Raw genomic sequence first — 15,066 nt, 5'->3', positions numbered from 1 at the left:
TTTAGCAGTACTCTCCCCCACTACCCCTTTCAAGTAAGTCTTGGTTATGAAGGCAGAAGGCAGACCCTGCATGTGTTTGTAATGAGCAAATCTAGTGATGATATCAGATCAAACACCTCATTGCTGGAAATTCAGTAAAACCCATACTTGGTACTGAACTAAGTTTAAGGGCTCCAAAAAGAGCATTGTTTTACCTAGAGCTTTCCTAGGCAGAAGAAGCAGTTGCTGGGGCAGATTCAGCCATCCCTTTCTCCATATAAGGTTGTAAAAAATTACCTAGTCTTCATTGACCACCAGCAGCTATAAGGCAGGCATCCATTGGTGGCTCATATACTTGTCAATCTCATTCATTTAGGATTCTGAAATACAAATACCTCAGAATGATGCTGACACAGTCAGCTTCACCTGAGCACCATTAACGCAATCCTCATCTCAGAACTCTCCAGTGAAGGCTTTAGAAAGGTTCTTTAAGTATATTGCTTGGTGTTACTTGCACTAAAAATGGCCAATCTGGCTGAACCTGGCAGCTGAGACATCAGTGAATAATAAACTTAATTTCAAGAGCAGGAGGTATTCTTTTCCACTCACCAATCTTAATGCTAATACCAGTAACAGTTTGCAGCAGAGGTGAAAGTAAGGCAGTGCACTTTGATCAGAGCTGGCTGGGTCACTCCTCTGTAGATTTCTTGCAGGTACTCTCATAGTGCACCTCCCTCAGACAGCACCCCCTCTCGCTTCAATGCAAAAGTACCTGTAAAAAATTGAAGTTACTTTCAGCCACTGGTTTGCATACAAATCTTTCTGATTCTTTGATATATACTTTACGTTGTATGGTTTTAGTGGCTATCCTGCAAATAGTTAAAAGTCCTGGGAGGAGAAGTGAAAAAGAAAAGGAAAAAATATATATAAATGGATTTAAAATAAACTTAGTTCCTCAACCAGACGGGAGCATCTGCAGACTTAATTCAAGGTGGTTTTAGTAAAATACTGCTGAAAAAAATGTTAAGGGAAACTACAGTAGCAGAGAGGTAGCTCTGTTAGTCTGTATGCCAATAAAACAAAGCTGCAGAAATGTATACTATAGTGTAATATCGCTTGGGATATACATTTCACTCTTGCTTCTCCTAAATACTCCATTAATTGTTAAGTCTCTTTTATAAATATATGCTCCTATAAATGTTGAATAGAAAATATTTCTTTTTTAAACGTTTTTTACAGGCCTCAATTCTGTCAAGCTGTTAATGGGGTCTAAATTTTAATTTGAAGTCAGTGGGACTTAAGTGCATGTTTCACTGATTTTCTGATTAGGGATTGACAAGGTATATGCTAAAATACTTACTGAATACCTGAGGCACATTTTCGTTAGTTAGTGAATAAGAACCTAATTCTGCCCTCCGCAATGCACACCAAACATCCATTGACTGTAATAGAAGCTGTGTTCCTGAATTTGAGAGCAGAATTTAAGTGTTTTGAATCCTACTTTGAATATTAAGAACACTAAAAATAGTAATTGTAAAAAGACCTTCCCAGTGCTCTTTATAACATACATTGCTTTTATAGTTATTTTTTGTTCAGTAAAGGTGCATTATTCATACTTTTTCCTTTTTTTTTTAGCTCAAAATGTGAAAATAAACACATCACCTTCATGTGTAGGTTCATGCACTGAGAAAATGCTACAGTAATTAATTGGGTTACAACCACTGCAGGGAAATGTCACAAAAACCTCTGTTTCAGCATTGGAAACATTTGTTGGTGTTTCATTATTTTTAGAACATACTTTGTAAAAGGAAAGATGGGCAGGGGTGGTAAAGACAGTAAATGTTTCAATTTTTTTGTACAGAAGGATTAAACCAATAAAACCAGAGGAAGGGTAGGCGTTGAATTTATAAGCAGGCCCACAAATGCCCTGGAATTCCCTTGCAGACACCCAAAGGTCCACAGATCCCAGTTTGAGAAATGCTGCCCTATTCTGTAAATACAATGAAGCTTTAGTGATGGGGCATCTCTCTGCAACTTTGGCTAGTACCTCTTTGTAGAGCGAGGACAAACGCAGTCCAGATCTTGTGCAGATTAGCAAAGCTGAACAGAGATGTGCATTTTATTTTATTTTATTTTCAGCTCTTAAAGTTGTCTCTCTCTTTTCAGGAAAATCGTTGATAGAATAGATGATAACAAAGATGGCTACGTCACAACAGAGGAATTGAAAAACTGGATTAAGCGAGTGCAGAAACGCTACATCTATGAAAATGTGGCTAAAGTCTGGAGAGATTATGACGTAAACAAGGATAACAAAATATCCTGGGAAGAATACAAACAAGCCACCTATGGGTATTATCTAGGTAGGCTAAATCAAAAGGCAATATTTTAGACTGGAACTTTCAAGGAAGCCTTAGGGAGCTAGACATGAAATTTCAATCAAATTCAATGGAGACAGTTCCTCAGTTGCGTGTTTGGAAAATGTAGCCAATCTACATGAAGATGACTTTCTGGATGCATAGGGATTTCAGGAGAGGAAGAGTACATGAATAAAATTTCAAAGCTAAGTTAAAAGCCTCTGTTCCTATTAGTAAACTGAGGGAACTATGTTGTTTTTAAAACTTTTTGAAAGGAATATGTTGAAAGATTGGTATGTATTTGCTGTATTGTTTCTCTGCAGTTTTGGTCTGGATGCTAAACATTTACATAGGGTGTAAATGGAATGTAATTATTCTGTTAGAATGTGCTGTATATAATATTATATTATAATTGTAATTTATTATTACAGTTATAAATGGAAGTCCCTAACATCAGACTAATGCAACTTTTATTTAAAAATACACTTGAAGGATGTGGCTCTTCTCTTCTGTCCCCATGGAAAATTTAATCTGATGTGCTTGCTATGGCAACAGTTCAACAGTTGAGTCTGTGCATTTCATATACAGAAATTGAACTCCGTATGTCTGGGTCAGGGGGTTTAGTTGAGTTCTTAGTGGACAAGTGTCCACCATTGAAACCAGTACTTCTTTCTGCAGTTTCAACAGCAAAGCTGGGGATTGAGGGCTTGATCCAAAGCCTATTTAACCCAGGCTGTGAACAAATACAGTTATCTTCTCCCTCCAAGACAGATGTGGATCCTCCAGCATGTGGCTGATACATATTTGGGAAGGGTAGGGAAACTTGTGATGCAACTGTGGACATTCCAGTTCTCACCTAGGCCATAAGCTCAAGCCCTTTTCATAAGCTCTGAATTCACCCTGACAAAAAAGTTAACCCCCTCTCTATTTAATATTTTTAAAAATAAAAATGCCATGCATTAAAAATGGTATGTAAGGGGAAAAAGTTAATCACTGACGACAAAAGGTAAAATGAGACACAACTGAAAATTTTATTGCACATCTGTAGCCGGTGGCCAACAACATCATACAAAGAAGTATAGATTTCAGATGTGATCAAAGGAGACCACCTGACAGTTCTTTCATTGGGGCAAGTAGTAATCAGAGAAAGACCCAAAGTGTTTGAAGGAAGATATTGATGGAAGTATATGTGAACGTACTGACTTTCATTCCAGAGGAAAAGGCTTGCTACAGACTCACAGGCCACCTCACACTCTTCTGCATGACTGGATGAAATTCACACTTGTGTAGAGGGTCAGCACAATTCTCATGCATCACTTTGATCCCACTTTGAGGGTGTGAGACACGGGATGTGTCCAGCCTTATGCTGACTTTCTACACCCAGATTTCACCCTGTGACAGAGGCAGACTTTGGAGAGTGGGAGATATCCCTTGATCTTGTTTCAATCGACAATTAACATTCACAAAACCATTTCCCAAACTATTCATTTAAAAATTGGCTGTGTTATAAGCTCTTTCATTTTGAAATTGTTCCAGTTTCTGAAGGTTTTAATCAGTTTAGTGATACTATTTTTTATCATTCTTGTTCATTTTATACCACTTGAATTTAAATGTCATTGTTTTAAACTGAAAAGTATTTTTTTAGATTTGACCTAGGAGAAGGTAGCTGCTAAATAAACATCAGCGAGCCTGCCAGTTTCTGACATCATCTCTCCCACTTCAGTTTTGTTGTTTCTAAATCTTGACAAATTGAGCATATCAGATTGAATAGTGAAAATTGCTTCAGTATATTCCATTTTGGAACACAGGGTTTACAGATCATATTAAAATGAACTCACAAAATACTTGCATGTGGGAATTTAGCACTTATCAGGAAGCTCGTAGTCCTGTTTGGAAGGAGAGAGGAGTAGCAGAACATAACATGCTATTCCCTGAATATGTTTTATAATAGCTCTGTGCCTCGTGCCACAAAAAGCTGTCAGCAAGAGAAGGAAATTAGAAGCTTCAGGCTAGACTCTTCCTCTAAATTTTTGAGGACTTTATTGAGATCCAGGTTTGAGAGAGAGAAAGCAAAAGTAGGGATAAAAATGGTGACATACAGCTTGTCTCCACTCACTGGTGGATCACAGTTGATCCACCAGCAATGATTTAGTGACTCTAGTAAAGCTAATCACTCTCTTGTTAATTCTGGTACTCCAGCAGAACAAGATGAGTAAGGGCGGTCAACAAGAGAGTGTGGACCCTGTGGTAAGCAGATCTAAGCTACATTAATGCTACTAACATAACTCGTTGCATAGCTCAGATCAACCTCTACTTTCTGCAAGAAGGGGCAAACATGGCAGCACTAGAGCCTGCTAAACAAAGGTATCTACTTCTCTAAATCCTGTGTATTCCATGTAACAAGATTGTGTCAAAAAAGAGGAAAAACACAGGGTCACATACAGACTTTTAACAACCTGATCAGCCCTATATAGCAACAATTTAAAGGTCTCTACATGGCTCAGCAGATATCTAGATAAACTGGATCTGAATGACATTGATTGATTGAGGACTTTAAGAGACTCTTAATTTCTAAAGTTGATGGTAAATTCCACTTGTCCACCAGTAGACTGCAATTAATAGTAAACTGAGCCAGTAATTTATAAGCACAAACCCAGTATATCACAAACACTATAATGGCTGACCATGAATTTAAGATTGCACAAGGGAAATTTTGACACTTTTGCAGCCATTCTGGCAATGAACTATTGTAATTTTAGAATATCCAGGATCCAATAAGTATTTCAGCTGTCTTTTTCTGTTCACTACCACTGCAGTTTATGGAGACAATACCACAGTGTTTTCTAAGAAACGTCCTTGTGAGATTGTCCAATTAATTTCTAGAAAATCCAGAAGAATTTCAAGATGCAACTGATCAACACAGTTTTAAGAAAATGCTTCCCAGGGATGAAAGGCGATTCAAAACTGCAGACCTGGATGGAGACTCAGCTGCCACTCGTGAGGAGTTCACTGCATTTCTTCATCCGGAGGAGTTTGAGCATATGAAAGACATTGTTGTCTTGGTAAGTAGAGCAAAACCAATTTCCTTCCTTTTGCTTTTATTCTTCTGATCAGACTTAATGTACTTCCCTAAGCTTGCAGTGCTGAATTTTAGAGACAAGCATGTAATAAATAGTAGCCAACCTGGGGAACAGAAAGGAAAGTGCTTAATGGAATTCTCTTCTGTTAAGGTCTATACGTAGACTTGCAGTGAAAATAATAAATGAGTCCTATTTTAGTTTAACTAAAGTTAAAAAAAAAAGAGAATAAAATAAAAAGAGGGGAGAATAAAAGTCCATGGCACTAAATAGTTGTGGAATAACAGGTGTTATGAATAAAATATGATTTCGATATTTGGTGTGAGCTGTATACAGTAGGGTCTCAACATTCACGAGGGTTCCATGTTGAGAACCCTCGCAAACGTTCAATTTTGCGATTGCTGCTCCTGCCTGGAGCCCCAGGGAAGTTGCAGCTGCCAGCACTCCTCCCCGGGGCCCCGATGGAAGCGACAGTTGCTGGCGTTCCTGCCCGAGGCCCCAGGGGAAGTGGTGGCAACCAGCACTCTCTGCCTGGGGCCCCGGGGAAGCCACGGCTGCTGGCACTCTCTGCCCCGGAGCACCAGGAAGCAGCAGCTGCTGGTGCTTCATGCCCCGGAGCCCTGGGGAAGTGGCCACTGAGGCCACTTGTGAATACGTGAATGTTGAAACCCTACTGTATAGACAAGCCCTTATATTAAAATTGGAGCTGGTATGTAGACACAACAGAGACTGATACCACCTGGATAAATGAACAACAAACTTAACCAAATCCGTTCATATGTATGGGATTTCTGCACTCCAACAGGAGATTTGTGCATTCCTTTGAATAAAAAACTCATGTTGTTTAACTTGAATGTCAAGATTTCTGTGTGAAATTAAAAAAGAGCAGGCCAGCCCCCAATTGTGACATCTTCCAAAAGGGTAGTCTAGTGAAGGAAGCCAAACATGGCACAGTAACTCAGCATTTCCCTTAGGATTTCAGTTTTGATAATTTTGAGGAGTGACACATCGTAATAAAGAGAGCTCTTGGAATGTTCAGTTATTTCTTTATCACGGTGGCAAAAAAATAAGTAAATAAAAAAATGTTTTCCAGGAAACATTGGAGGATATAGACAAAAATCAGGATGGTTTTGTGGATCAAGATGAGTACATTGGTAAGTGCTGGAATGGGGTTGACTCTCCTTAACACTTAGCGTGAATACTTTAGAAATCTCCACTCCACTAGTCCATCTCTTCTCAGATCTATGTCAGTACTGTTCACAAAGAGCAGCATCTCCATCCCTATAGGCAGTCATTTTAAACAAGCAAACCCCAACATTTTCTTCTCATTTTAGTCATGTATCCTATATCAAAGACTTTCTAATGCTTGAATTAGGAAACTCTGGTTTTAGTTTCTTACAACTTTGGCAAACTTCAATGACATGGGCAGACTTTGTCTATGCCAGATGTCTGCCTAAACTGGCATTTATTTACCAGGGGAAGCGTCATCTAAAATGATTCAGCTGTTTGCAAGAACAAAGTTAGAGGAAAATGTTTCTTCCATGCTGATTTTTTTATATATAACTGTTTCCTTGCAAAGCTCACTCCTTTCATGCTTTGAAATGAAGACTTGAAATTTGGCAAGAGAAGAGATGAATAAAGGATGTGCCTTTTGCAACACCTGTGAAAATATGGTCAAATTACAAGTTTCTAAAAAAAAATCACAATTCGCTTATGCTCAGTCTTGTTTCCACATGGCAACTAAATTCTCTGAAGACTCTATCTGTGCTGGCCATGCTTTATCCTCATTCAATTCCTGCCCAATGCAGTCCCCATAGTGGCTGCTCATGTTCCATCGTTGCGCTGCTAGGGCTGAGCTGCAGCTAGATTACGCCGCCCAAGAGACCATGGGCACCAGAACTGAGACTAGGGAAATTCTGCTGTCTGTGCTGTCAATATTGCCCCTGCTGGAAGCCAGCACAGTGGAGATTTAAGAAGCATCCTGACTTGAGAGCGAAAGGGAGAGGGCCAGCCAGGGGAAGGAGGCAGAGTGCATAGATGAGGGCCAGGTTAATCTTTGGCAGGGAAGTGGATTGCAGCAGGAGCAGAGATGGGGCAGGATATAGGGGTGCCAAGTGAGACAGGAGCTAGGGATGGAAAAATTGGTGTGTCGGTGGGGAGAGAACAGGAGCTGTAGGGGGGAAATATCTGTGATCAGGTTGGGATTGTCAGAGCTGGGAAAAGGGCAAAAGCAGAGGGAGGAGGACAGGGAATGGAGCCAGGGAGGGAACACTGGAGTAGGAGCTGGGGACTGGCAGGATGGAAACAAGAATAGACATTAGAAAAGGGCTAGAAGCACAAGAGACTGTGGCAGAAGAGTCTGTAGCCACTAGAGAACACTCCTGTACAGAACCAGAATTGTACCCATTGTTCCTGAATCTCCTCATGCTGTTGCTGTCCAGTCAATAGCTGTGAAACCTATGGACAAAGTGGGCATTTCCATCCGGTCTAGTGGTAGTTCACAGCCTGCTACTGCTATCAGTCATTCCATTAGCTCAAGTAAAGGACCATTTGATATAGACCCAAGGATCCCAAACCCACTGATGATGCATGGGACGGGGCGGGAATGGTTCCACAGGATGGAATTTGCAATGTTTCAAATGTTAAGTTTTTGAAAATGTAAGAACTTGCATTAAAAATAAATGGTTACAAGGACATTCAGTTTGGAAAGACTAGCAGTCAGAAGTTGGGAGACACTTGAATTAAGGTTACCCGAGCACCACTGAAGTGGCACAAAGGAAGCAGAATGGGACATGTAAACTCGAAGTCTGTGCCAGCAAGATATTTCGGTCAAATTTCAGGCACTCTAGGGCTGTGGCCACACTTGGCCAATGCTTTGACATGGCCCTGCTAATGGCCAAATGGAAGAATACTAATCAGGTGCTGAACTGAATATTCAGCGCCTCATTAGCATTCACACGCTGCCAGCCATGGCACTTCAAAAGTGTTGTTTTCGATCGCGCTCGGCACGGCTACCCAGGGGCCCTTTTCGAAAGGACCCTGCACATTTTGAAATCCCCGTATTCCTCTCAGCTGAGGGGAATAAGGGCATTTCGAAATGTGCAGGGTCCTTTCGAAAAGGACCCCCATGTAGCCGCGCTGAGCTGCGGGCGTTCAAAAGCAGCACTTTCGAAGCACTGCGGCCAGCAGCATGCAAATGTTAATGAGGCGCTGAATATTCAGTTCAGCGCCTCATTAGTATTCTTCTGTTTGGCCATTAGCATGGCCATTTCGAAGTTTTGGCCAAGTGTGGCCACAGCTTCAGTGTTTGTATGAGCTGAGATCCAGGAAGGCAGCACAGGGGCAGCGTAAGTGCAGTGCAGTAGGGGAGGAGCCAGGAAGTCACAAGGGGGTTCAGCTGTACAGGATGTATGTGTTACACTAGAGAAATGTCATACTGACACTGAAGCCTGCAGCACACTCTGCTCCTTTGTGATTTATTTCTTTACTCAGGAAAGTTGCACCATAAAAGCCTTAGATCAAACGCAGATAATTTTTTTTCTTTTCTAATGCTACTGTAAAGATCACTTCATCGCATATAATCAAGGAACAATATACACACATTAATTAATGGTAGGGGCTTTGATTCCTTGAAATTATATTTAGCCCTAAGATGTGAATGCTTTTCATGTATGACTGAAATAACAGAGCAGCATAATTTCCCCAGTAATTTAAGTTTATTCAGTGACACTACCTACATATAATTACAAGGTAGTTGTCAACATTCGTTACCATGTAAATGCGGGTTCCTCTTGTCTTCTATAGATAGGAGCATAGAATGTTCCAGTCACGACCACCTTACGTTGGCAAAGATGATAAAATCAAATTGATGAGATGTGTCAGTTGCTTCAAATAAACACTGTAACTCTTGTGTGCCTGCACTTATTAAAAATGCAGAGTAACAATGTGTGGTTCTTGAAGTATTCTTTAACAGTTGGGAAAATTTATGCTTAAGTTTTAAGTACTTTTGATTAGATTAAATGGTGTACTGTAGTATTTTTTTTCTTTTTTTTGCACTAAACAGTGACCACAGTATGTCATACCTACATTTTTGTTTTGTGTGGCTTTAAAAAAATCCCGCAGAAGCGTTGGACAGCTTGTTCCCCTCCCCGCCCATACCTCCCAAGAATCAAGGAACCAATCTAAAATCCATTAAGGGCATTGACCCTTCTCCATTGGCTTCAGCAGGCTTTGGATCAGCTGCCAAGAAAGTTGAGAAACTAAAAATTCCTAATCATGTTACCAGACCTATACAGAATGGGCCAAACTGCCATTACAATGGGCATATATATGTGGGTTTTATTGCTAATTTTGGTCCAAATCCTGAAATGGGTTGCATCTGCACCACCCAAGAATGTGAGCTGGTCTCAGGCTTAAACTGACCTAGGGACACATGAACAGTTTTGACAACCAAAATCATATTGGGCTGTGAGTAAAGGCCACAAAAAGGTTTGATTGTTCATCCCCTGGTCCTCCCATCAGGACTCACATACTAAACCAATGCTCCTCTAGGTGATAAAAATATGGGCGGCCCCTGCTCTTCCCCACAGCATCAAAACCTCTGCCTTAAGTCACCACTAGTCTTCCCCTGCTGTTCCCCTTAATTTTTAATCACTCAAGTAACAGCTGCCTAGCGGGTACTTTCCATCTGACCAAGCAAATCAAGGCACAGCTTAATTGCAGAATGGCAGGTCTGCATTTGAACTCATGGACACCAGAGCTGATCATCTATTGTCTATTACAAGGTGTTCCTCTAGCCCCAGTCACTGGTGAGTGGGCAATTTCATGTCCATAACGCATGTGGTTCTGCACTACAGGTACCTCATTGATGTACCACAACTCATACTGCATCTGAACTCTTCCAACCCTTCCCTAGTACAGCACATCTCCGTACCTTCCCATGGCATTTGCTGCAGTCTGTTCAATACTCAAGAATTAAAAAAGGAACTTATCTGCTCAGCTGTATTTCTCTTACACAGAGGCTGCCATAAAAGCAAGGCAAAAGCTATCCAGTTCCACTTAGCAGATTTTTGTTTCCTTAAGTTTCCTTGTGCCTTTTATTCCCTCACCCACTCTTTGATTGGATTGTGATGTTATCGACCAAGACACTTGCTGGCAGGGACAAGCTGCAATGTTGCTGTGGGCCCTCTGCCCTGCTTCTCCTCCCCAGTACAGCTGAGCTCAGCTTGAAAGAGCACAAGTGCAGCTTAAGAGAAGATCCTGAAATAGCAGGATGTCACCACATGCTTGTACCCGATTTAAAAAAAAAAATCACAAAGTGGAGACTTTGGAGGCCAGGTTGCTTTTCAGTTATGTCTGGGACTGCCCATTAACAAATGGCATTGCACTGGTGTATGAAAGCAGTGATATTAGAATGGCTAGACCAAACAGTGATGAAGCCAATTGAGTGAAGCAAGGTGCATATGCATGTCCTTGTTCCTTTTTCACCCATGCCAGGCATGGGCAAGCTGCAGTCTGGGAGCTGCATGCAGCCCATGGGGGTTTTATGTACGGCCCACAAAACATTTTGTTTACTGTTGCCCTTGCACAGGGTTGCCACATTCTACCAGGTTTTGGCAGCATAGTTTTTTTCCTATTGGTAATACAAAAGTGACGCACTTAAAACAAGGGCATGTGCAGTGAGGGGCATGCTAATTGCACACAACCTTAGCAGAGCTATGTACCCCTTTGCTACCAAGTGAGATGCTGCTGGGGTTCAATTGGCACATCCCAGAAATTCTAGGTACACAAGCGCAGTCAGCAAAACTACCCTATCCTAGGAGACCAGCTTGGTTCTGACAATCTTGTGGCCCATTGAGATGGAGTACCACTCATGTGGCCCATTCACAAGCCTAGGCTACCTCTCAGTGCCTATGCTCTGCCCCACATGACATGCAAAACTTCTCTGCAAGCTATTACTGTGAAACGTCTACTACTAGCCAGCTTACATTTTGTGCATGATTTGCAAACTATATAGGACTTTGAAACCTTTATTTCCGCTCCAGCTGATATGTTTGCCCATGAGGAAGGTGGACCAGAGCCTGACTGGGTAATCACTGAACGTGAGCAGTTTTCAGATTTTCGGGATATAAACAAAGATGGGAAGATGGATAAAGAGGAGATTCGGCATTGGATTCTCCCACAAGACTATGATCATGCACAAGCTGAAGCCAGGCACTTAGTCTTTGAATCAGACATAGACAAGGTACTCATTGCTCTGGTATACTTCATAAATATTGTGTCATTAAGGGTCTAAATGGTTCCCTTTACATAGTGTCAGTCAGTAGGAGATTATTCTTAAAGACTTTTCTTACTAGTACAATCTGAGTAGGGCTTCCTTCAGATGACAAAAATGGTTTTGCTAGTACTATATTACAGCAAAGTCAATTTGAATTGATCAAGTTAGAAACCACAAGGAATAGCTGCCCTGTTAACTATCAACACAGATAGACCCATTGGCTGTCCTAGTGTTAGGACATTTATGTATTAAATTGGACTAAGAGATAAATAGGAGAGAGATAAAAATATAAGATTATAAGAAATAAGATAAATTTGCAGCTTAATATCTGGCCCATCCCTTTTATGTTCAGGGATTAATAATTCAGCAGCCCCTACAGATGCTCCAGTGCTGGAGAATGGATGATAAGGATGTCAAGAATTCAGTTATAGGTGCTTGATTCAAGAATTCAGTGTTGAATTTAGAACGATTTCACTTCAGTTGTTAAATGCAGATGATCATCACCAAAAAACAGACAAAATTTTATGCATATAAGTAATCAAAAAGGTACAGATAAAAAATATAGGTCAGCTTGCACAAGTAGGTGAGTGGCACATTCATACCACTGAAAGTGCTATGTAGCAGTTGATTATAAAATAGTTTTGAGTGAAATGCAGACCTTAGTGAAAGTAACAGGAGTTATAGCATTGACTTCCACTAAGGTCCAGCATTTTACCTGTTGTTTGCAGCCTCCTTCCCTGGAGAATTTTCTCCTGCTGGACCTCTCAGAAACATGTGCTGCTGTTTCTTTTACCTGGTATTTAAAATGTTCTCATATAGACTTTTTCTTTTCCAGGATCAAAAGTTAACCAAAGAGGAGATTCTAGAGAACTGGAACATGTTTGTTGGCAGCCAAGCTACCAATTACGGGGAAGACCTCACAAAAAATCATGATGAACTATGATATTTTTTACAACTCAGTATGCCAAAGACTGTTTAGTTTCTCACTACATTAATGGATCACTGTATTTTTTTTTCTGGCTGAATAACTTGCACCCTTACATTTTAAGCAAACAGCTTATTATCTCAGAAATGGGGTACAGAAGTAGCCCCTTACTCTGCACCATTAAATGCAAGAGCTAGTCACTACACTTTTATTTTAAAAAGAATTCTCACTATTGTGAATAGACTGCAGTATCACTTTGGGGATAGAGTTCTAAGACTTAGTTCCTAGGATCATTAGAAAGTTTTCTCATTTTCTTTAAATGCCCGCTTTTTTTTTTTCCTGTTAGGACTTACAGATTTGATCAAGAAGAAACTTACTGGATGTTTAAAGAAATTCTGAGTTCAGTGGTCTTTCTAAAACAGTAAGAATTTAGTAACATATTTTCCCTTTCCCATGTAAAGGGAAGATCTTACCTGACACGAGCCACAGTTTTTCTTCTTCATATGTAGGTTTTCCTCCTGGTTGGTCCAGAGGTGCTGAATGAATTATGGAATACAGGCATGTGCACCAGCTCTACAGAACTTAATTATTTAAATGCTGCACCTATAACTGAGCACTGCTCCCCAGTTCCATTTTACTAATCTTTTTACGATTTGAGAAGTTATGTGTGAGGAGGAAGGAAAGCCCAGAACCAACACTAAGCTATTGAGCAGTAGCTTCCAAAATTGTGGTCTCTGGAACCATAGGTGGTCCATGAAGCTCTTGCTGATGGTCCACAAAGAGCTGATTGGCCACACACCATGTTTCCTTTTTGTTTCCAGCTGACAAATCACACTAAGGAAGCTAAACTAGCAGCAGAACTAGCAGCACAACTCTCAAGTTGGCCATCACCCCAGGGTTGTTGTTGACTGAGGACAATAGAGTCCATGCTTACAATTACTGCTACTAAGAGCTGAGGTAATACGCATGGGATGGTTGGTGGGTTGTTGATTATGCTGTTTCCTGTGAAGAATTATGGCACACGGACCTGCTGTTTTCAAATGCTTCCCACACTTCGTACAAGTGACACACTCCACTTTCACTATGTTGAGCCTTTGCTGACTTATTCATGCCATCCGGAAAAGAAATGAGACCACTACTTGCTGGGCCCTCTTGATATGATGGGACTTCTGTTCTGTGATGCATCAGGGATGCATGTGGTTTAAAGTGCTGGGTTTATATATAGACACACATTTATATCACCAAGTTATACCATAGATGGATGGATTCTCTTCAGAACAGTAAATCTTCTACATGGCTGCATTTTTACTGTATGAGTTGTTTTCTATATGCACACGTGTTGTTTCTTCCTGTACTGAGCTGACAACATGCACAATAAAATCATGACTTTCTTTTTGATACTATAAAGGTGCAGAAATGTTAATCGAGAAGTTATGTGTGAGGGGGAAGTAAAGCCAAGAACCGTAGCTTCCAAAACTGTGGTCTCTGGACCATAGGTGGTCCATGAAACACTTGCTGGTGGGCCACAAAACGCTGATTGGCCACACACCATGTTTCCTTTTTGTTTCCAGCTGACAAATCACACTAAAGGAAGCTAAAAATACATTATATCTAATTGGATCACCAGCAGCAGGGGAATTTATTCACACATGCAGGAGAGGCAGCTACAAGACATTTCCTCTAGGATGTGTACTTTCTGCTTTGGAAAAAGGTCAAGAACCCCCATTTTAAACACTGAACATGATCATTCTGCTGGTATCTCCACATTTGGGGATATTATTTTTGGATGCAATTTAATGTCAAGACCAGCTAAAAAATTAAAAGCAATAACCAGGCCAGAGGGGAAAAAAATTCTTAAACTGCATATGTGTTTGGAAAAGTGACTAATAGTGATGGTAAAAGTGGCACCTTTTTACTCAATGGTACAAAGGCCTTTTTTTGATCCTCTGTGTGCTGTCGAAGTTCTATTCATGTACATAGTCTGAATAATATCTGCAACATCAAATTAACAGAGAATAGATGTGCTCCTTTTTACTCCAGTTGGCAACATGGAGTCAATGGAGCTGTAGAAGAATGAGCTGGAATCTGTTCTGATTTATGCATTATCAGTCAACAGAATTGTCAAAGAAGTTCCAACTATAGGCTCACATTCTTTCTTCAGTTATAATTATGCTACTCCAAGGCATACAAGAAATTTCATAGGTATCATCTGCCTTGCATAGTTCTACACAGGTAGGTGACCATATTCCCCTAGGCTAAATACAGGACACCCAGAGGGAGGGGGAAAGATGCCTCCCTGGCACCTGAAATAAGGGACTACTCTGGCCAAAATGGGATGGATGGTCACCTTACTCATACTACCCTATGGGGGCTGCCACTCTGCTGCAGGGAACGGGGGTGATCCCTGGCTGCAGGGGACAGCTGCGGCTCCTAGCTGCCCCATGCCTTGGGGTA

The 15,066-nt window shown here is 40.8% G+C and overlaps 1 protein-coding gene across 5 annotated transcripts in view; it reads left to right on the top strand.

Annotated features, from left to right (window-relative positions):
- Positions 1–14,037, top strand: part of RCN1 (reticulocalbin 1) — a 31,357-nt gene extending 17,320 nt beyond the window's left edge. For all 5 annotated transcript variants that reach the window (XM_074997651.1, XM_074997648.1, XM_074997650.1 and 2 more), the window contains 5 exons: positions 2,146–2,339; positions 5,217–5,395; positions 6,504–6,564; positions 11,455–11,654; positions 12,523–14,037. In XM_074997651.1, coding sequence (XP_074853752.1) covers positions 2,146–2,339; positions 5,217–5,395; positions 6,504–6,564; positions 11,455–11,654; positions 12,523–12,630 — 742 coding nt within the window. In that variant the 3' untranslated portion in view covers positions 12,631–14,037. The remainder of the gene's footprint in view (positions 1–2,145; positions 2,340–5,216; positions 5,396–6,503; positions 6,565–11,454; positions 11,655–12,522) is intronic.
- The last annotated feature ends 1,029 nt before the right edge of the window (positions 14,038–15,066 follow it).

The sequence above is a fragment of the Carettochelys insculpta genome, chromosome 6 (assembly GCF_033958435.1).
Source record: "Carettochelys insculpta isolate YL-2023 chromosome 6, ASM3395843v1, whole genome shotgun sequence".
Classification (NCBI taxonomy): Eukaryota; Metazoa; Chordata; order Testudines; family Carettochelyidae; genus Carettochelys; species Carettochelys insculpta.
The sequence above is the reverse complement of the archived record's forward strand: the minus strand, read 5'-3'. Positions and strand labels throughout refer to the sequence as shown.